Raw genomic sequence first — 21,582 nt, forward strand, 5'->3', positions numbered from 1 at the left:
TATGCCACGGATTCCTCGCTCGAGCAAAAGAGTCGCAAGCAAAGCGGCGAGATGCTCTGAATAATTAGCGAGTGCTGAAAGGTAATCGATTCACCAGACACGATGTGGCAAAATCAGATACCATCCCGTCAGGCCACTTGACACCAAACATGGAAGTGTCACGCGAAAGATTGCTTTACAAATTTCACAGGGTTGCTTTATGAGCGCTGCGAATCATTTCTAGCTCGTGCAGTTAGGTAACAGCTAGCTCTATGGACGAGTAATTACAAGTTATTAAATTTTCCCTTCATTACCGTGCTCCACTTTGCATGCGCAATCTTTTGAATAATCATCTTTACTGCAGTCTTAACGAGGCAATGCTTATTCAAATTTGGCGCACCTGCATTATTCTGGGTGCGCGGACATGCATTGCGCCACTGCTTTACTCAACCCGTGCGGCAATGATTAATTGAGAAAGCATCTCTTTAGATAGCAGTGATAAGAGCAATGGACAATTGAATATCGAAATCAGCCACAGTAAATTTAGGATTTACCTGCAGCCGATCTTTATTACACAATAACAGCTAACAATAAGTGCTAATTGTTTGCGTTGCCTTGTGTCATTGTTTATTTTGTAGACCACTTTAAAGGCGGGCCAATGTTTCCTATTGCAATGCAAATATCATTTTGTAAACTCCCAAATTGAAAGTTTAATTGTATTTATGTTGTGAGATATATCATTTTTGACGTAAAAAGTTTACCCTGAGGTGTTTTTCGTTTTTCCTCCAAACGATATAAACTGCTACATTTTAGTGGTTGAAAATTTAAGTGAATTGTTAACCTGAGTGCGGTAAAAGCGTTTTTAGAGTCACTTTTGGGGCCAACGGCGCATTTAATAATTTGCCTCAATCTCACTTCCAAAACGATGGGTGGCGGCTAACCGCGTGGCCCTAAATTCGTTCTCTGTACGGTGCGGCCACGACCCTTAATCTCCAAACTACGTGACGCGTTTTGCGGCGAAATTTTCTACTGTGTTCGTCGTAGAAAATGGTGGCAGCCAGTGGGAATGAATAATAAAAAAGGCAATCCGAGAATAGAAAATAGAGGAAAGGGTCGTGAAACAGAAATTGTATAATAACCGGACAATTTCAGTTGTAACGAGCAAACCGAGCAAGGAAATGGGAGAGTCAGCCAGTAACTCGAACCGGGCGAGTGAGTGAGCACCGCTGCGGCCGAAAACGCCCCTCCGCGAGTCTGCTGGTTAAATAAACCACGAGGCGCGGCAGCGGCGGCGGCGAAAAGTGTCGATGGATTGCGCGCAAGCCGGTTGGCTGCTGGAGAACGCAAAACTTTACTGGCAGACTTCCGAGCCAGCAGCCAGCGTGACGAGAGCAAAATCAATTTTTCTAATTACCCGCAATGGAGAAAGAGCTGCAGCCCCCTTTTGTCCTCGTCCGTCGGCGAACAACACGAAATAATTAATTTGATTTCAAAGCAATAAAACGCGATCGATCCGGGTGCCGACTGCGGGGGCCAGCCTGGCGCCGAGCACACGAGGAAATATGGCTGGCAAGACGCTCTCGTGCATGTGTGAGAGAGCGAACTACGAACCAACCCTGCTGGCTGGCTGGCTGGCTGACTGTCGGCCAACCGGCAGCGCTGGCTGGCTATGGCTAGACTCGTAGATAATTTTTCCGGTCGAATTAGGCAGGCGAGCGAGGAAAGCAATGCGCGCCAAAGTGGCGCTGCCGAGCTTCTAGCACATTATCGCCGGAAGTTTCGGGTCGTCGCTTGTCAGTGTGTTTACCAGCAACGGCTGTAGTGTCGAACGGCTTGCTTTGACGGACGATAACACTTATTTTTCGGCCCAAGCAAAACCAAGCCGATCCAATTAAAAAGCGAGACGCGGTAAAAGCGTGCATGCTAGCCTGTCACTTGCTCCGGCCGTGTTCGCCTCTATTTACGGCGGCGCATTGCCGACGGCGTGCGGTTTTGACAGCGTTTTTTGTCGGCGTGAATTTCCGCTCGAAATGTTTGATTTACCCACCATACACGCTCTCCGCTGGTTATTTTCGGACAAAGTTGCGGTCAGTTTAATTAGAAAGAACCGATGGCTCGTTTACTATCTTGTGACATTTTGCTCTTTATTTTAAACGCCTTTTTGGGATAAGAGAAGCAAGCCACTTTCAAGAGTTCTTAAAGCTCGCCAAGGACAGGAACTATATTTGTCTGCTGTTATGTTTAGCAGAGATATTTTTTAAATGAGTTCCTTTTCTATGGAGAAGTGTCTCTGTAAATGGACGGCTAAAAATGCAGGTCAAATTTACTGCTTTTATTTTTCTTTTGCGGTCGAACAAAGAGTGTAAACCTGATATTTGTGGTCGCCTTAAATCTCCGATCGAAGCAGGTTTGGATAATCGTTATTTTCCAATTTATTGAAAAAATGGCTGTGGACATTTACCAAGAACAAGATGAAAAACCCCGTGAAAATATCAACGTGCCAATAAGCTCTGGAGCTAAACAAAGAGATGCCCCTAAATGAGGATTGCCATTTGAGCAGCTTACTGTCATGCAAAAAATAAACAATCCCTGAAGAAGCTAAGCGCCAACTCTCATTTAGAGCAACGCAAAAAGCAAATGGAGGCAAAAAGGCTTTCACCCAATTACTTTCCCTCTACCGGGAAGAATTACGGCTCCTCGTGCATATTCGCGCAATGCCCTCTTGGCGCGACCGAAACAGTTTTTGCCCCGTCCTCGTGGCAAGAAGAGGAGGGTAGGTTCTCGAGTGGTGATCGTTTTTCCTGTCGACGAGATCAGGCAGATTGCCATTGATTTAAGGAGGCGACAATCGCACTCAAGCACCTCTTCTTGCGCCCATCTGCATCTGCATATATATGAACCGTTCAAACACTGTCCTGGGAGCGGGCGCGATTAGATTAAGAGACTTAATTGGCAGATTGTGTTATGCGCGACGCTCAATTTCTCTCCGGGCGGCAGGCGGCGCGGCCATTAACTAATTAGACGGCGCGGCGCTCAAATATTGTATCATCTTTCAGGGGACGCGTCAAAAACGTGTCCCTTTCTCGGGATGAAGCCATAAATATTATTTTTATTCCGAGTGGCAGCCAGCTTGAGGCTTGAGGGAGCAGGGACTGGAAGCGGCGAGGGAGGACGTGTGAGCCGCGATATTTACATTCATGCACCAGGTCGCTAGCTCAAAAACGCCATAAACTTTTCAAATTATACTACACAACTTTTATATTCGCTCGTCTTGCTCGCTCACTCGCTGGCCGGCCTGTGTGCAGTGCATAAAAATACGGCTTGGAAGCCATAATAGTTTGTTCAGACGCCAGAATACACAATGCGCGCGCGACTCCTTTCTTTCTTTCTTTCTCTCCATCCACCGTCGTCGCCGCGTTGCTGTTTTGCTCGCCTACATTATGTGTGTGTTCTACTAGTGGTGCTGCCTTTTCTTCGACGCAGAGCACAATGCCACTCTCAAAAAATCTGGATTAAACGATTAATAATGCAGAAATCCGTTGCCTGCAATGCCGCAATGCCGCGAGTACTCGATGCCCGCGGAACGAAGCCAATGGACAATGAATCTGTGGGAAAATTGATCCATTTTATATATATCAAGACATGCGTGCTTTATAATTTGTGCACGCAGAACATTCCTCATGTGCCGCAGAGGTGTTAAAGAGCACGTCGTGTTTTTTATTGCATTAATAAAACCAAACGACAGCACTTTTGGAGCTGCGTCCTCATGTTCGCTGTTGTATAATGAAGCGAGTTAGCGAGCTTCTGATTGCGCAAACGTCGCCGAAATTTTCTGGTTAACCGCCACACCGTCGGCAGTGGAAACAGGAAAGGGCAATCGCGCCGTTTCCTAACAAAGCGATAACTTGCACACTATCAGTGGTGGTTCGTATGGTTTTCCGAACAGAAAAATGGAGTATTTTTAGAGCGATAAGTTCACGTTGTTTCGTTCGGTGGCCAATGACATAATCTTGAAAAGGAAAACGATCAATTTCATCTGGGCGTAAATGCTACAGCTGGCACTTTTGATAAAAAAACAATCAGCTTCCGTCATGGATTCTAACCAGCAAACAAACTGGAAAAATACATATGAGTTAATCCCGGCATGGTTTAGTTGATCGCTAGTGAAATGTTTACTAATTCAAATTCCGAATAGTAGGAGGGGATACAACACAAAACCTACAAAATTAGCATTAAGAATGACAAAAAAGATAGCCAAGAGACTGCGCTCATAAAAAGTTTTGTATTTATTATTGATAAGGTTTACAACTGCTGCAGTACTAGCTATAAAAGGATTTCAACTTTTGATGTTTTTTGTGTGGAAATATTCGTGCCACTTGCTCCCTGGGTAGCCTACTTAAAGCATTTTTGTGTTAGAAAATCAGCATGGTATTAAGTCGCGAGCCGTGAAAGCTCTCGTCATTATTTTGCTGTTTATTTACAAGACGCATTATCATCTTCACTAAACAAAAATTTACTGCGACCATAGCAACCGTGGGTCCGAGCGAAAATTTCTCGAAACTCGACGTTCATACGAAATAACTTGTGATCGTTTTTCATTTAGCGTTTGGAAGGCAGTACCACGCACACTGAGTCAAATTTCCTGTTCGAGTCTGCGAGGAAACGAGGTCATATAAATTAATCATCTTCGAAAATCAGTCCCAAAGGAGGGAGCACATGCTAAGCTCGCCCTATCGCTGGCCGGAATGATAAAGCGCATTAAAAATTCCAGAGTTAATAATTTACGGCTGCGGCGACACGGCACTCTGTCGCTTGCTTCTAGAGAAATAAAGAGCGCAAGATAAATTGCGAAAATGAGCGCACACTTGACCTTTCCACCTCGGCTGATAAGGAGGCAGCACTAACCAATGAACGCACACTGAAAACAAACTTCCATTACCCGGGTGAGCAATAAAAATGCGCTCACCCGCCCTGAAATTTGAGTAAATAATTCAAACCCCACAGGCCGCTGAGGCAGGACGGAATGTACATTTATGTGTGCGTGTGTGTGTATTTACGAATGCACACACGACTCATACAGCAGGCTGTGTGTGTGGTGTACAAATTCATTCGTCGTCGTTGGCATTAAAATAATTGCGTCACGCATAAGCGCTTGCACCGACATCAAAAACACGCGGCAGCAAAATTGGAGTCATATAAAGAGAGTGGCGGCAGCTTTTAATGCACTCGGCAGAATTTTTCTGAGGGTCGCGGCCGAGGGCGGAATTTCCAGGGGGAAACCGCAACCCGATGAGTGCGCGATACGTTGCGAAGAAAAATGTTGTTTTCCTGATCGTTGGTTAGCTTGGAAGTGTCATCCAGTTATTTATTGTAATTGGGAGGTTACGTCTCCATTTTGAGCTTGGCAAATATTCAGAATTGCACGCCACTGCCACTGCACATAAATTATGAACACCTGAAGCCCGAAGAGTTTAAAATTATTTCATGGCTCATGCGGTAATTTTAACGAGCGTGAATTGTACAACATTTTTGGAATTATATAAAAGAAACGACACTTCAAAATTGCAACTAAGTGATAAACATCAGACCTCAAGAGCAATCAGTCAGTTGCAACATCAACGCATCCGTTTCTCCGCCTTCATTGGAAACCAATGCCGAACAGCTTTACTTTTACGGCTGCGCGGCTGACGGCTAGTCCGTCATTTCCACAGTTGGAGAAAGCTGAAACCGTGCGACCTAAAATTTTCCAGCTGATGGGGCTTAAATAATAATCAATTGCGCGTTTCAGAAAAATGTTTGAGTGAGAGAAAAGCGTGACACTATTTCAGAACGAAATGTATAAAATATTACAAGGAAGAAAGCGGTGTGGCCATTTTTTCGGAATTTTTATCCCGACCAAAAGTTGCGGAAGTGGTGAGATATTTTCACGATCGAATAGTCGTAGAAAGTAAAAGCGGTTAAATACGCCATGGAGCGAAAACAAATTCGTGCTGCAATAAAAATAATTGTCTTACACTTTTTACGAATTCAAAATTCCAATTCCAATGGCAATCTAAAGAAGCAAACTCGAATGAAATCGATGAGCAAATTGAAGGTTACGTCGCAAGGCGACATGATAAGAGGGAAAAGCGGCGTGTGCGAAAACAATTAGGAAATCCCCGACGTATGTCTGCGCGTGGGTGTGGGTGCTCCCCCGAAAGGCGTCGGGTGCACCCCTCGGCTCGTGGCAGTGGTTGGCAATTACCCGACCGTGCAGCGAGTGGCAGCGAACGTGCCCTAGTGGATGCAGCGCTCTTTAAATGCACACGTCGCGAAAGGACCACTTGCATGCCATTAATTACGGGGCGGCAAAAAGGGCGAGAAACTCACAAGAAGTGAGGACGGCGGGCGACTGCTGCACTGGCGGTGCCGGTGCGCGCGACATTTGCAGCAGCGAAGCAAGAAGCGGCTGGCTGGCTGGCTGGCTAGCTGTGTGTGTGTGTGTGTCTCTGGCCGGCGGCGGCGACCAACTAACTAAACACGGCATCGCACATTCAAAAGTCTGCACTGCGCCACAATGGTCGGTCGGTGGGTCGGCGGAGAAGGAAAAGTACACGCTGGCGGAGCAACGCGAAAGACACAATAAAAATAATGCATGACACGCGGCGTGTGTCGTGCGCTACGCGAAAAATCTGTGCTGCCCGCTGATTTTCTTAAGCTGTGTGTTAGATTGAATTACGTGGGAAGCAGCCAGTCGGTGAGAAATGCAAGGGGTTGGGTTCGGCTGTGCTGAAAGCGGCGACACTTGATACACGACGGCATCCTCCGACCTCCACTGACTTTTTCACAAAGACGCCAGCGAGCGCGGATTAGAATGAGCACCGCGAACAAACGCTCTCGCTCGCCTCAAGGTGCTATTGCTTCTTGCTCTCCGCTCCGACCGAGTTGGTGAATGCACTGGCCTACTTTCCGCGCGCCGACTAATTTCCCCGTTCGCGCGAATCGCCAGCCCAGGTGCATTCGGATGATGCCTGCCTGCACTTGCTGCTAATTGCCCCTGCCCCTGATGACGCCTAATTAATAATTTAATTAATTCATAACGCGCGCGCGGTTTGCGGTCGTCTCGCTCTCTCACGGTGCGCCGCTAAATTAATTTCGTGATAATGAGAGCCGCCTCGATAAGCGCGCTCACACCGCCGATAAGCTTTGGCTTGGCGGCCGATTTTGCTTCGGAAACACGCTCTGAACTTTGCCAGTTAAAAGGTCAGATCGCGCGCGAGGCGAATCTTCGAGAGCAAGCCATTTTGGTAACCGCGCCGAACGATTTGCTTAGCGACCGCTCGCCCCTTTCCCTGCTGCGGAATAAAATCAGGGAAAGTGTTTCGCGAACTTCTGCAATCGCTCGGGGGGCCCGTCGGGGGGCGATTCGGCCCGACACGATAGAAGGGCGTTGTTTATGGTACGCAAGTTAGCGAGTGTGTGTACGTACGCCATTGAGCACGACAAATCAATACCTGCAGTAGACGGTCTGGCGAACAGAAACGCGATTCGGGCCTTACCTTGCTGGGCCGCGTTGGACGAGAATTGCGGAATGACGAACGTGCGAAACGCTAGCACGCCGATTTCGACGCTGCGTGGTGCGCGTTAGGGCCGTCGGCAGTCGGGATCGAATGCGGTGGGCGCGCGCGAACACCAGCCTGCAGCGGACTGGAGGCGAATTTGCGTAATGGCAGGCGGACGGGCGGGCAGGCAGGCGGTTGTTGGCCAACTAAAGTGGGATTATAAAATGCACTCACTTACTGCCAGTCAAATTCACTCATGGTTGTTCGCTCTGCTCGGCCCAAGGGCTGCTGGGTGACGCGTTTCGGGGTGGGTGTCTGCGGCGGTGGCTGCTTGGTGTCTCTTGGGGTGCACACTACGACGGTATGGTCTATGTTTCCGGGGGCGGCTGGAGGACACTGAATGCACTCGGTTCGACTCACAGCGGTTGTTTCGGCAGGTGGCGGAGGAGAACTGCTGATTAAGAAAAGCGTGCGGGTTGTGGACAAGACAGTTCAAGATGTTTTTCAACAATATGTTATATTGGGTGGGGCCGGGATAAAGCTGGGCGCGACAGGCGACAGAAGAAATGAACGCAAGATGCAGAGGGGTAAAAAATAGGGCGTGACATCGCAGAATGCAGTGCTGCCAACGTTCGCGTGGCAGACTTTGTGGCGGCACGTGCATTCATGATTAATCGGCGGCGAGCACCGATTTCCGATCCGACATGCACGCAGCATTCCCGGAATTCACGGCGCCCCGTGGGGGTGGCCGTCCGTGTGGCGCGACACAGCCTGCAGGGTTAATCACCCGCGTTTCAGACGGACATTGCCAACATGACGGGGGCACTGCAGATGAAAAGCAATTAACTTGTGACCTCCTTGCCGCCATGGCGTCAGAGCCAAGTTGCGCTATCGTTTTATGTGCTGCTGTTTCAGCCACCTGTAGATTAGCATGGAAACAGCACTTTAATGCCTCTTTGAACGATTTATAATAAAACACATTAGCCTCTCATCTTTGCTCTTCGCGAAATCACAGCGTCCAAACGCAGGACAACTTTTAATTTCTGCGTCGCATTTATTTTAAGCTCTAAAAGCGACAATTAATTATCCTCTGATAGTAACAGTCTTGAACACACATTGTGGCCTATCTCGTTTTTACACTCCAGATTGGCTATCTTGGAACCGAACTGCAGAGCCCTCTTAGGAGCCGTTGAGGCCACTTTGAGACCCAAACGGAATGCAGCCAACCGCAAAAGCAATTTTTCTCCAGCTCCAGAGGGCAAGAAGCCAAATGGTGCAGTCCTTAAGTGCGCAGGCAGATTGACAATAAATTGCACAAAGTTTTCTGCTAGAAACGGGAATCGTGGCTGGCGACCTATTTAGCGGGATAACAATTTAAACAATGAAAGTTATCAAAAAGTTGAATGAAACCAACCTGAATTACTCACTACCCTGTCATCTCTTCCCAAATTCCTGTAAGGTATCACAGCCAAATCGTGAGCCAATAATTTCGCTACTGATGACCAGTCTTCATTTTTACTGAACTGTTTCCTATATTTGGAATATCCACCTAGCAGCTCATCAGCTCCCATTCCAAGCAGCAGCACCTGAAAGTAATAAAGCATTATTTATTATAACTTGAATACTTCAAAATTTGATCTGGAAACCCTACGTTTGCTGGTGACTCATAGCCCTTTTCAGTGGTTCCAGCTGTATTGTGCTTGATTCCCTGGCCTCTAGCAGCAAACCAAAGTGCACAACCTAAACTATCGTCCAAAATCGAATTTAAAGGGAATATCAAATCTGCTATGCACTCATTTCTCTTCAGCTTCAGCTCGTCTTTGGTGACATTCACCTACAAAAATTTAGTGAATTCAATAATCAGATTAAAATATTACAATGACCTGAACTCACCTCAACAAAATTAAATTCACGATCTGGAGCGATTTTCACAAGCTCAGAAAAAGAGGCTTTCCCAGTTATTCTGTCAGGAGTTTCGTAGCTTGGATCACTCTGTATTAACTGCTGCTCCATCGTGTCAACTATTGCGGGCTCCTCTGCAAATTTTGATCCTTTCTTCTTGCCCTTTGTGCGTGGAACTTGAGCTTGTGAGCAGGGAAAGGCAACATTTATGAGGTCAATACTAGATCCTGGAGGGACACAAAAATGTGCAAGAAGAGCAATGATCGTGGAGTCCAACCCTCCAGAAAAAAGCACAGCTACCCTAGAGTGCCTGCACGCCAATGCTTCCGCAGCGTTTTTCTATAAAAAAAAATAAAATTTAAGAATCAACTGGCAAAAGTTGCCTTTAAACTTACACAAGATTTGCATTTGGCTGGTTGCAATTTGCACCTAACATCGACTGCAGTCTTCAGCTCTAAAATAAGATTATCAACCCTTGCAAGGACCTCAGGATCACTTAGAAGTTTTTCATAGAAGGATTCAATATTAAATGTCTCTGCTTGCTCATCGGCTCCATCCTTGACTAGTTGAATGAAACTATCACAGCTTTCAGGTAGCAGAAGACTGTTTGAGCAGTAATTTGATTTGGCCATAATGTCGGGGGAAACTTCAAAGTTGAAAATCTTGTTGAGTTGAAAGTTTTCAATTGCACAATTTATGTCTAAGTTGTGCCATGGAAACAATGTCACTGAGTATGCTTCTTCAGAGAACTTTGCTAGGAAAATCCCAATAGCGGGAACCTCTTCAAATTCAGTTAGACGATGCCCAATTGAAGATAGCACCAAATTGCTTGAGCACTTGGCATTCCATAAAAGACTATGTCTACCAAGTGGATCTCTGCCAAACCAAAGCTCCTTAGTGGCTCTATTCCAATAGACAAAGCTCCAGGGACCTTCCACAGAGCTCAGGATATTGACAATATCCTTTTGAGAACCTTGCGTAGACTGTAGAGACTGAGACAGAAATGTAGTGTCACTTGTTGCTGGCTGTTAAATAATTTTGAGTCAGAAATGGCATTTTGGCATGGCAACATCATTACAGGAATTGTGGGTCCTCCAAAGACGTCTCCATTCCATAGCAACAGATTTCCTTCTTCATCGGTTGCTGGCTGACTTGTAATTTCTGCTCCTTGAAGTCCCAGCACAGATGCGAAAAAGTAAGCATTCCACCCCTCTAAATTAAATTCAAGCTCACTGCTGCAATCCGGGCCGCGTTCCAGTATGGAACTTTTAAAATGACTTTTCTGAAACAGCAAAAATTAAAATAGTATTTGCATTTAAGTTAGCTTATTCTTTTGACACGTTATTTCGAGGACAAAAAATTCAATTTGCATTTTTTTTAAATTTCAATTTCGAGTACTGTTCGAGTTTTTAAATTTAATTACTCTCAAAAGACCAGCCCCTCTTGGATTTGTTTTGAAGTAAATGACAAAAAATAATGTTACCACAAGTGAGATATGCATGACGTAAATTTCGTAAATTTATGTAGATAGATACATAATATTGACAGAATGGAGAAACTTGCATATTTTTGTAATGTTAGAATGATTTTCTCACCAAGCTCTGCAGTTTATTATTTTTTTCACAACATTTCTCGCTGGAAAACAGGCAAAATATTCCACACATTTTCGCTGTTAATAAGTTAGTATTAAACTGTTTAATGTATAATTTTTGCCTGTCCGTGTTTTTTGCCACAATATCTTTTAAAATATCTTGCGATTATAGTATGTAAGATATATTTTTAAAATGACAGTAACGGACGGTAATAAGAAACAAATTTCGTAAACTCGGCGTGTTCGTTTGTTTATGTTTTTAAAGATCACATGTTTCAGAGAGCCAAAGACCAAAGAGCATTATTTTTAACACAACCTCTTTGAACAAAAAAGGACCAATCAGAGGCTTTATTTTGTCAGTACCGTGCTGCCATCTGGCTGACAACGCTGCTTCGTGGAACTTTTACATAGATCTCTTGCAGCCCGTGGAAGTAACCCTTAACACGTTGGAGAATGGCGGCACAAATATCCAAAAAGCGAAAGGTGAGTTTATCCGTCTTTATTTGTGTGATCCTACCCTTTAATTGAGTCTTGGTGGAATGTGACTGTAGTTTAATTAATGGTTGTTCGTGGTAGATGATCCAATCGTCTCTCCATTGGATTGTTTACTTTCATTTTGGCCTCTAAAATACGCCGCCTGAAATAAAGTCATGCTGTGTCTTTTGTCGTTGTCAGAGAGATCGGTTCATCCAATTTTTAGTCGATTCCGCTTTGTTTTGCACTTCTAGCTCAATCAGGCGTCTCCAAAACATAAATAGTTGTCAATAGTCTTGGAATATTGTGAAGCCTCAGTCACTTTCCATGTAAACAAACAACACATGTCAATCCGGCACTTTTGTTGAGAAGTCTTAAGACTTGATCTAACGCGAATTCAAATTTCAGTTCGTCGCTGACGGTGTCTTCAAGGCTGAACTCAACGAGTTCCTGACTCGTGAGCTCGCCGAGGATGGCTACTCAGGTGTGGAAGTGCGTGTTACACCAACCCGCACTGAAATCATCATCATGGCCACAAGAACACAGAGCGTTCTTGGAGAGAAGGGAAGGAGGATCCGTGAATTGACCTCCGTTGTGCAGAAGAGATTTAACTTTGCCGACCAGTCCCTTGAGCTGTATGCCGAGAAGGTCGCCACCAGGGGTCTGTGCGCCATCGCTCAGGCTGAGTCTCTTCGTTACAAACTCATCGGTGGTTTGGCTGTCCGAAGGTAGGCAACTGTTTACTGGCCTAAGCTTTTTGATGCTGACTCTTTGTTATGTAGGGCGTGCTATGGTGTTTTGAGGTACATCATGGAGTCTGGAGCCAAGGGCTGTGAGGTCGTTGTCTCTGGAAAGCTGCGTGGTCAGCGTGCCAAGTCCATGAAGTTCGTCGACGGTCTCATGATCCACTCTGGAGAGCCCACCAACGAGTATGTTGACTGTGCTACCCGTCACGTGTTATTGCGCCAAGGTATGGCCTAAACAATATATCAAAACCCAATTCATTCATTTATTCTTTCAAACGCAGGTGTGCTTGGCATCAAGGTGAAAATCATGTTGCCATGGGATCCTCATGGCAAGATTGGACCCAAGAAGCCCCTTCCAGACAATGTTTCCGTTGTGGAGCCCAAGGAAGAGGTTTTGCCCACAGGACCAATGAGCGACCACAAACCCGCTAAGGATGGTCCTATCATGTCATAAGTTTGCAACATTAAATATAAAAACTTAAAAAGCTTTGCATGTTATTTTCCAACATATGTAAATATATTAGAAGTTATTGAATTTGGATCCTGAAAGCTGTGTGGTGTAAAATGCCATAACCCAGTCTTATTGGTTTCAGTGGTCTTCAATTGAACCGCATAATATAATATATTTTTATTGATCAGCATTAGAAGATCTAAGATAATTCTTCAGTCTTATTTCTGATATTGCTCTGTTTTCACACTAAACCAGGACTTAAGAACTATTCAAGCACTCGGTGTTAACTTAATTGACCAATTGAGTGCAAAGCCCTAGAGTCAGCTCACAGAGATACAGCTTTCTAGGACTCATAATTAAATTTTTCTCTTTATTGGCGTCAAAATAATTGGAAATAAATAGTTACTTATTTTTGATAGATTGATGCCAACGAAGACAGAAGCAAGCTAGGTAATCGGCTCATCATAATTCTTTGAAATTATTCAATTTTGCCTCCCTGGTGTATGAGCAGGACATATCTATGGGAAAACAAACAGTTTGATATTCACCAAGAAGTAGCACTTCATTTAAACCGAGTAATATTTTACAGCATGAGTGGTTTCTTTCAATAAACAATTTCTTGAGGTTTGAATTCTACTGACGTTATAGAGATTAGGAGGAGTCAAGCTTTTGATTGAATCTGTTTACGTAAATTTGTAAAAAGCCGGTAAAAATTAAAATATTGCAGGACAAACTTTGTTTTGGCCATTAAGCACTAACTTCACTTCTAAAATTTCAACAGCCGCGCCTGCCCTCGGCCTAAATACTCAACCGTCGCTGCTGGGTAAAAATTTGGCTGAAGTGGGTTTAGTCAGCTGCGGCCTAAAACTACAAGGCTAAGACCTCTTATGTAAATAAATTTATCGTAAGCATAAATTAATTGCTGCTCAAATTACGGCACATCTGTTGACGACTGTTGTCTACTGGAGAAACAACTAGCATGAATGGCGGGTTTTGTTGAGAAAATTGGTAACAAGTTTTGCTTAGAAAGAAGTAGTGCTTTATTAAATAAATTTATTAAACAATGACTCTGAAACCAGCTTACCACATACTCAATTTTAAAACTTGACAATTTCATGGCCCAGAGCATAATAAGATTATATTTTAAATGACTCAGGTTTTTGGGCCAAATTATGATCAGTAATTCACAGGAGTCTCATAAATTATAGTGATATTTTAAGTTGACAAACATAAAACTTATCCTACATAAGATGGTATAGATTTATATTGTCACAGTGACTAATGGCAAAATAGGATTTGAATTAATATAATTTTCTAACACTTGGAATGACAAAATTAATGAGTATTAGAATCATAAATTAACTAGTCAGTAGATTTCAGTTAAATACTTTGCATGGTTACTCATCAATCATTTCCAGTTTAAATATTAATTTGATAGTTCATAAATGATGTACGCAAGAATCACAGCCAAAACAAGACCCAAACAGGTGAAGAATATGAACTTCTTCATTCGCGCCTTGGACTGTAGGGTAAAAAGGGAAGTGTTACTTTGCATCATAGTTTGCTGAATTAAAATCTCACCTGATAGTTACTGGCCTGTCTCAACTGGCCCGTACCTTCAGACACAAATATTTCTGTTTTCTCAACATGGGCTTCTATGCTGTCGATCACCTCCCCCTGCTCATACACCATTTGTCCCAGATCTTTGAAAATCTGGTTTACATCGCCAATGTCACTCTGTGGATTTGCTAAGATTATTTTTTCTTTTCAAATACGAAAATTTAATTAATACCTCCAATTGTCTGATCGCCTGCTCCCGCTCTTCCAGTTCTCTCAGCTCTTGCTCTTCTTGCAGCTGGGCCTGCTTCATTTCCTGCTGATCTTTCAGCTCTATCAGCTGCTCGGACTGTCTCGTACTCGCTCCTCCAAATCCATCTAAAAAAATGTTTTAGTTATGAAGGCTTTTAAGTTTTAAGTTATATTATTGCCAAATAAGATATTATCAAAAGGCTTTATACTTTGTGCTATTGGTCATTACGTTTGTGCTGTGTACCTGTTCCGCTATATTTTGTTTTAGATAAGTATAGAAAATTAAAAGATCTTCACTCTTGTCGCTGTAAAAACATATGTACTTCTTTAATATTGACCAATTGACTATTTTCATATACTTTAAGGAAGTTTTAAAAGAAACGAGGACTGTGTCTTTTTTTAATCAGCAGTGGCAGGATGTGCGTAGTAATTATTGGTTCCCACCGATCAGATCTAACATAGCGTCAAAATATTGGATTCCACGAGCTATCATTTTTTGCTTCCTGTACGAGAGTCACGAGTGTTTTTCTGATTTTTTAGGCGTACTTTATTTTTGTAATACAAATTATATAACAGTATTGTCGGGAACTCGCCTCTCTACTGCATTGTTTATTTACCCGTTTCAAAGCGCCTTACCCCAGCTAGCGCCATACCTGCGCGTCGCGTGAATCTAGCCCCCGGTGGTTTGAAATGTAATATGACACAACAAACCCCTAGTGTTAACATTTATCCTAAAATAATAAAACAGGGGCCTAACATACTAAATTCAAAATGCTAAAAAGGCGACAATTCTTAGCTGCAGTAGGTAGAATAGCTCAAATTTAATTTCATTCCTTGCCACAATTTTTAAGAAATTGAAGACTTAATAGAATACAAAAATATTTTGAGTTTTTGAGCGAGAAAACTACGACTCAACTGGCCAAACCTTAACAAAGGAACAACAGAACTACCTAAAACTCCCTTAATATAAAAAAAATCTTTATAAATAATATAGAATCAGGAGAAGCAGGAAGAAATGACGAGAAGTAAGCATGATAAAAGTAACATGGAAAGGAAATTTTATTTTTTACTAACCCATGGACAAGGCCACCCTGCCAGAAGCCTGCTTAGCTCTTTTGATGTCCTCCTTTTCTTTTTGGGCCTCTAGCCTCTGGACCTCTTGGAAGGACGTCAGCGCCGTGGTAAACTCCTCTGTGAGTCGCTCTTTTTGCATTTTCCATTGCTGCTTTTCTGAAGGAACAGATGTGTTGATTTTGGAGAGTTCCTTGATGTTGTCGTTCGTATCTTTCACCAGCTGCTGGGTGTAGTGTTGGAGTTGTCGCCTAAAAATTTGGTTAAACAGATTCAATTTTGTTGAACCAGAGGAAACAATTTTAATTACAGTTGAGACTTCAAGTCAGAACTCTCCTGAGGTGTGCCCAGTTGGTGAACCATTCGCTGCATAGAAGTGACTGTAGGGAACGAGATAATGTTATAACGGCAAGAAATAATTGTTTTACGTCCATACCATTTTTCGAGATTTTCTGGATGCTGCTTCCTATCGAGTGGGCCAACTGATGAAAGTCTCGTTCGCCTCTGCCGCCGCTGCTGTTTTGATAAAGTGAGTATCCACCGTCCATAGTGGCTAGAGGAGTGTAACTGGCCTAAGAAAACACAAGCAGAGTCGTCTTAGTTAGTGCGTCACTGGCACATTAATCGGATTATTTATCAAACAATACCGAGGGCCACATCGTGAGTTACGAAGGTTTGTGTTTCTAAATTTGTCAACATTTAGGTATCATAAATCATATCGGAAAATGTACATGCATCATTTGTGTTGAATCAAGATGATCTTACCAAATTATCGGAATAATCCCAATCTTCTAGAGCAAATAAGATAAAGAAGGAAAGAAGCTAAATTAGCGACGTGAAATAGGCAAGTCCAAAGTAAAGAACTGTCAACTGCAGCGCAGGTCATCTGATTTACACTCTGGCCAACTTGAGCAAATACTCAACAAATTATTCCTAAAAACTGTTGTGATCTAGAGTAAAATAAACTAACAGGTTCAAATAATATTCAAATTCAAAAATATTTTTTATTTGATTGTTATTTTTTATATCTTTTCATAGCACCTAGGTGTAAATATTTTGTTCTCATGTGCTGCCAGCACTGCCAATAACTACATTATTCGTTGTTTTTGAGCAAGTCAGTGCACACCTAGTCCAGACCGAAGGAACGGAATCGAGAAAGTCCTGCGCTGCTCGACCCCGTGCCCCATTTCATTTTCTCAGGTAATTTTCGTGATTAAAAAGGGTAAGCCGATCGATCGGTGGGTTTTGAATATTTCATAGAAATCCATATACTGGGAGTGGCACACTCGATTTCAAGTCATAAAGCCCGGCCATAAATTGGCCACGGTCAGACCCACACACGTTTCACACATCGCTCCCCCACAAAGGTGTTTGCTGCAGCTGTCTCATCATTGCCACACTTTCTAGACTTTGTAAACACGTAAAGAAAATCGGCTCTTGTAATTTCCAAGACACTTGCATTCCAGACTAGACCAAGTACCAGGAAGGAAAAGGATCAAACATGAGTTCTGACGCTAATTCGGGCCAGGACAGCCCGCAACAGGAGCAACAACGACCTGCTGGAAATCCCTTGAACTGGAACGGATTCGTCGAGCACATCAAATCCCACAAGCTTGATTTTGCTTTATGGTGCACACGAGTTGGCACCATTTTCTTCACGTTGATGTATTTCATTCCGCTCACTGGGTAATTAAACGTCAGTATAGTTTTTTAAGCTGTTATAACTAAATTGGGAATTTCCTGCAGGAACGCGTACAACTCTTATTACAAAGCTCTAATGGCGAATGCAGCCACAAGTGCCCTGCGTCTGCACCTCCGACTACCGCAAGTGCAGCTCTCGCAGCAGTTTTTCGCGCAGCTCATCGCTGAGGACAGCTGCCACTACCTCTTTTTCTCGCTCATCTTCCTCTACGTCTCGCCTGTGGCCCGTATCCTTTTTATTGAAAAATATGAAAATTCTTGATAATAGTGCTTAACTAACCGTGAAACACAACATAAAACAATGTTGTTGATATTGTAGTTATTATGCTTTACATGAGCAACAACTCATTAACAAAACAGGAAATATTTTTTAAAGCTTAATGTTGATTTTCGCGGCACTTTTATTTGACTTGAATTGTCTTTTGTTTTGTAAGGGATTCCTTAACTTTTTCTCAGTTGTGCTGCTGCCTGTCTTTTTGTTCGCACTTCTGCATTCTGCTAGCTACTCGCTGACTCTTCTTGATGTGAGTTCAGTTTTATTAATATGTTTTACACCAGTTAATAATTTATTCTTTTACAACAGCAACTTGGTCAGAACTCGTGGTGGGGCGCTAGGATGCTTATTTCTTTGGTTGAGTTCCAGTCGGTTAACATCTTGCGAATGGTGGCTTTCACCGAAATTTTCCTCATGCCATTCGTTATCATCATGATTTTCTTGTAAGTTGTTTGCATCTTTTCCATCTTGAAATTTGCAGAACTAAACATTATCAATATCTACTTTTCCATTGGTATCAACTGTTTTAGTATGTTTTTGGAAATTTTAATTTGCATTATTTAATTGTACCAAAAGTACATGAGGTTTTTTTAAATTCTAACAATCGTGAAAAATTATTTCCAGTATTGCGAATTTTAGTTGGTATTTTGGTGCAAAAGACAATAGTAAAATTAGTGCAAATTTTTTAAGCAAGTATTAATAATAATTATTGCTTAATTTACAACTATTGCAACATACATGCTCTTAATTTTTTCAATATTTTCACCATTTTATGGATATATCATTAAATTTTATAAGTTTGCTTGGAAAATTTTGATGTTACAAGTAGGTGAGATGCGAGTACAGGAATAACTTCCTTTGCAGGTTGGCTCAGATATTTGAGAGTATTCTTAAAATGTTCTTAATCGTTGAGATGAAATCATAAATTAAATATCTTGCTTCAAATTAAAATATGAAAAAAATCCGTCTATTAATTTTGAAAGACGACGATAAATCAAAATATGGTAATTTAGCTCAGTTACACAACATTCATGCTCATCCAATCATACATCAAGGCGTTTATCTTCGAATGGAGTTTTGGAACGCTCAGGTCCGTCTATACTAAATCCAAATTCCAATCTTCCGCCGGTTATATTATCAGTTAGGTAGTTGTCATATGGGCAGACTACAGCCGGTTTGGCCAGGTTTCTAAAAATTCAATTTGAATGACAATCAGTTCCATGGTTTAAATCCGCAGACCATTTTTGTGGTTTGGCCCAACGTGCCCAAGCCACCTTCAAGTGGACGAGACGTGCCTCACATGGCCAGCCACATTCTCCTTCTGCCGAGCTGAGCACAAGCTCCTGCCGGCTTACATGAATTACAAATTCACAAATTGGCAGAGACATACTAAAAATAGTTCTCAATCACGCTTACATATAAAAGGCGAAATTCTGAAAAAAATCGCACAATTGCTGTGATCCTAATTTTTTTGCAATTTATTTAGTAGATAAGAAAGAAAAGCTACTGTTTTGACTTAACAAACCCAATTCAACTTCTTCCCCATTCAAATTATTTTACGATAAAGTTAAAAAAATGCTGAAAATTGTTGACCAATATCGCCAAAATTCCGGCAAAATATAAGAATATACTTGCATATAAAGGTAAATAGGGTTGATTTTTCCATATTGACTTTACTGCTGTTTGAGTATTTGTGGTCATATTATGTTGACTTCAAATTTTAAATTTTAATTGAATTTTTCAGGGGAAAGGCTGGACTTCTAACTCCCCTCATCTACTACAACTTCCTCACGCTCCGTTACGCATCAAGACGCAATCCATACACAAGAAACATGTTCCACGAAATCAGAGTGCACCTGGAAGCCACTGCCAACAAGCCCAGCTTCCCAGCATTCCTCAAGGGCCCGGTGCAAAACGGTATCGCCTTGGTCAGCCGATTGGCCCCCAGAATGATGGAAGCTCAGGCCCAAAACTAACGTATCCACAAGACTCTCCACTACTTGTAAATGCACATTCCACTTTTTACAGTCCACATCAGAACAGAACCCGTCGTAAGGGAGTATTTTCAATGTTTTGGACGTGTCCGTACAAAATTAAGTGTTTTGCCGATTTGGTAGAACTTGTTGCTATTTATTTATTTCCTGCGATTTAACGTGCGTGCTTTTAATCAAGTTCAGTTGTTGGTACTTTTGCTTGTTTTATAACATCTGGTCAAACTTTTGAGCAGTCCTCAGTCTATTATTTGAATTAAGAAGCTTTTAAATCGACCACAAGACTTTAACAGCTAGCTGCAGCCGTCTTTCAAATTTTGGAGCCTTTAAATATTTCGGCTGACACACCTCTGCCTTAATACTCCTGCAGGGATGGATACTGACTCAAAAAACTAAGCATTGTTGGATTGTCATCACAGAAAATTTAAGTTCCCATCATGTTTTCGATAGAATAGATCAACTGTTGTTCTCTTGATTGTGTACTGCATCAAAATGTTGTTTGTCCAATTGTATTCTTTTGTATTAATAAAATTGACCAAAATACAAATATTTCCATATCATTATTCCGCTGATATTTTCGCAAGTTGGAGTCAAATTGCACCACGCAAGCGAACTAACAAGGTAGCATCGGCCAAAGCTGACATCTAGCCTCTAGTAGCGAAGTTTTGAGGCTCAAGCAAAGTATTTTTAACCCGCAGACCAGCCCTTCTCGCGTTACGAAAGTGTCCTCCTTAAAAGGGATGCCTGCCAGGTTCGTTTTAAACCCGCACTCTGCGCCGCTCGCGCCGTGGGAGGAGAGAAACATTTTATCGCGCAGCGGAGTGATTTTGAATCTCCTTTCTCTACCTGCCACCCCGGCTAAAAATAGAGAGCAGAATTTTAAGACTGTTGGTGCCCACGGATGAAAATTAAAAATCTCAGCAGGCTGATTAAAACTCGCGTGAACAGCCGCTTGGGCGAGAAATTATCAGCAATCACACAAATTATTTTCACCACCCGCTTAAGATAGCCTCGGTCGCGGGCGCACTTAATTTTTGGCAAGTGTCGGGATGAATGGCCGCTAATTGCACTGGAGGACTTGAAACGTCAGATAACATCTCGAGGCGCGAGTACGACAGGACAGGCCGTCCTGACGATCGGATCGTCCCAAAGCGATTGTCTCAAGTGACTAATCTGTTGGCAATGCTGGCTTCTTTCACTCGTCAGTCAGAATATTTTCGACTGCTATTGTTAGCATCCCTGAACAAGACTAAAACGATCGGCCTGTTATGTTCAATGTCAAATTACCAAATGATCGTAAATATCGGTGGACATGTACGACACTGACGTGCAAATCCAGCTGCTTTTGTGAGGGTCTGGTTGATGTAAAAAATTAAAGAGCTTTGCTAGCGCATCGGGGAAAAATTGAGTCCGGTCTAGAAAACTATTATTGGAGAGGCAGCTCAGGTTCCACAAAGCTTGAAAATCATGCGTCGAGGTGTGAAAGCTGCGGACGGCGGTGTTTAATTTGTATTGACCCAAATTGCGCTAATTTCATCAGACGTTTCTCAGAGCACTTGAAGAACATACTAGCAGACGAGAGAAAACGCATCATCATGTTTTCATAAATCGATTTGAATAATTGAAGAATTTCTCCTAAGAAGCATTTAAACATGATAAATCGGGCACAGCGAGACTATTATGGAAGCCTTAAGTTGCGAAGAAGCGAGATGAAAAAATGGGGAAAATAAATGTTTGTGCTTTGCGACGGAAGGGAAAGGGAAACGTGCCAGCTAGACGCATTAGCGCACTCGATTGCACAACTAACAGCTTGCGCAACTGCGGCTGCTGCACAAGCGGATCGGATTTGGGATATCATTTCCAAACAAGTGTCGCGTAAAATGAGACTTTCGCAAATAGAACAGTGAAAGTTTTATGTTGTTTATTATTTTTAATTAAGAGGAGTCACAAAAACTAATACAACACCCCCAAAATTATTATAATTTAGTATGGAAAATATAATTTAATTAAATTTTTATCGTCGCTTAAAGCATAATTTTCCAATTGTATTGG

General features: G+C 42.5%; 5 protein-coding genes across 14 annotated transcripts in view; 2 read left to right on the forward strand and 3 right to left on the reverse strand.

The window, feature by feature from the left end:
• The window catches only part of mbl (muscleblind), a 28,370-nt gene extending 20,250 nt beyond the window's left edge, over nt 1-8,120 (reverse strand). For 3 of the 9 annotated variants that reach the window (XM_065476149.1, XM_065476150.1, XM_065476141.1), the window contains exon 1: nt 7,759-8,120. The gene's annotated coding sequence lies outside the window, so the exon portion shown is untranslated. Of the gene's footprint in view, nt 1-1,393; nt 1,563-6,348; nt 6,503-6,697; nt 6,879-7,517; nt 7,675-7,758 lie in introns of those variants that run through there. The other 6 variants (XR_010574115.1, XM_065476148.1, XM_065476143.1 and 3 more) reach the window with 6 other exon arrangements.
• A 388-nt stretch (nt 8,121-8,508) lies between these two features.
• On the reverse strand, nt 8,509-11,260 carry LOC135934418 (asparagine synthetase domain-containing protein 1). The gene is made up of 7 exons (XM_065476140.1): nt 11,018-11,260; nt 10,501-10,704; nt 9,818-10,447; nt 9,414-9,761; nt 9,172-9,354; nt 8,935-9,106; nt 8,509-8,874 (listed from the first exon to the last, which is right to left on the reverse strand). Exons 1-7 carry the CDS (start codon nt 11,084-11,086, stop codon nt 8,600-8,602), a joined length of 1,881 nt encoding a protein of 626 aa, XP_065332212.1. The 5' UTR covers nt 11,087-11,260; the 3' UTR covers nt 8,509-8,599.
• A 94-nt stretch (nt 11,261-11,354) lies between these two features.
• RpS3 (ribosomal protein S3) lies at nt 11,355-12,719 on the forward strand. Its single transcript, XM_065476159.1, has 4 exons — nt 11,355-11,496; nt 11,896-12,215; nt 12,270-12,457; nt 12,515-12,719. Exons 1-4 carry the CDS (start codon nt 11,467-11,469, stop codon nt 12,685-12,687), a joined length of 711 nt encoding a protein of 236 aa, XP_065332231.1. The 5' UTR covers nt 11,355-11,466; the 3' UTR covers nt 12,688-12,719.
• Nucleotides 12,720-13,700: 981 nt separating this feature from the next.
• Nucleotides 13,701-16,470, reverse strand: Syx7 (syntaxin 7). Of its 2 annotated transcripts, none has more exons than XM_065489004.1 (7): nt 16,330-16,470; nt 16,001-16,136; nt 15,875-15,944; nt 15,568-15,815; nt 14,477-14,619; nt 14,266-14,421; nt 13,701-14,206 (listed from the first exon to the last, which is right to left on the reverse strand). In XM_065489004.1, the coding sequence occupies exons 2-7, from the start codon at nt 16,110-16,112 to the stop codon at nt 14,111-14,113; spliced, it is 825 nt and encodes a 274-aa protein (XP_065345076.1). In that variant the 5' UTR covers nt 16,113-16,136; nt 16,330-16,470; the 3' UTR covers nt 13,701-14,110. The 2 variants fall into 2 exon arrangements, with proteins under 2 accessions (XP_065345076.1, XP_065345068.1); XM_065488996.1 differs by lacking the exon at nt 16,330-16,470 and adding an exon at nt 16,212-16,301.
• Nucleotides 16,471-16,617: 147 nt separating this feature from the next.
• Nucleotides 16,618-20,079, forward strand: Kr-h2 (Krueppel homolog 2). The gene is made up of 6 exons (XM_065489015.1): nt 16,618-16,764; nt 17,031-17,250; nt 17,311-17,492; nt 17,722-17,789; nt 17,849-17,982; nt 19,284-20,079. Exons 2-6 carry the CDS (start codon nt 17,066-17,068, stop codon nt 19,513-19,515), a joined length of 801 nt encoding a protein of 266 aa, XP_065345087.1. The 5' UTR covers nt 16,618-16,764; nt 17,031-17,065; the 3' UTR covers nt 19,516-20,079.
• Nucleotides 20,080-21,582: the final 1,503 nt, after the last annotated feature.

Source organism: Cloeon dipterum, chromosome 1 (genome assembly GCF_949628265.1).
Source record: "Cloeon dipterum chromosome 1, ieCloDipt1.1, whole genome shotgun sequence".
In the NCBI taxonomy this organism is placed as follows: domain Eukaryota; kingdom Metazoa; phylum Arthropoda; class Insecta; order Ephemeroptera; family Baetidae; genus Cloeon; species Cloeon dipterum.

Coding starts and splice junctions, on each gene's coding strand:
- LOC135934418 (XM_065476140.1), bottom strand. CDS start 11,086: ATGTGTGGAATATTTTGCCTGTTTTCCAGCGAGAAATGTTGTGAAAAA. Junction 10,448..10,500: donor TTGGAGGACCCACAATTCCT/GTAATGATGTTG, acceptor ATTATTTAACAG/CCAGCAACAAGTGACACTAC. Junction 8,875..8,934: donor CAGGGTAGTGAGTAATTCAG/GTTGGTTTCATT, acceptor CCCGCTAAATAG/GTCGCCAGCCACGATTCCCG.
- RpS3 (XM_065476159.1), top strand. CDS start 11,467: ATGGCGGCACAAATATCCAAAAAGCGAAAG. Junction 11,497..11,895: donor AAATATCCAAAAAGCGAAAG/GTGAGTTTATCC, acceptor TTCAAATTTCAG/TTCGTCGCTGACGGTGTCTT. Junction 12,216..12,269: donor GGTGGTTTGGCTGTCCGAAG/GTAGGCAACTGT, acceptor TTTGTTATGTAG/GGCGTGCTATGGTGTTTTGA.
- Syx7 (XM_065488996.1), bottom strand. Junction 15,816..15,874: donor TCTGACTTGAAGTCTCAACT/GTAATTAAAATT, acceptor CCAAATTTTTAG/GCGACAACTCCAACACTACA. Junction 14,422..14,476: donor AGGCGATCAGACAATTGGAG/GTATTAATTAAA, acceptor GCAAATCCACAG/AGTGACATTGGCGATGTAAA.
- Kr-h2 (XM_065489015.1), top strand. CDS start 17,066: ATGAGTTCTGACGCTAATTCGGGCCAGGACAGCCCGCAACAGGAGCAA. Junction 17,251..17,310: donor TATTTCATTCCGCTCACTGG/GTAATTAAACGT, acceptor AATTTCCTGCAG/GAACGCGTACAACTCTTATT. Junction 17,790..17,848: donor ACTCGCTGACTCTTCTTGAT/GTGAGTTCAGTT, acceptor CTTTTACAACAG/CAACTTGGTCAGAACTCGTG.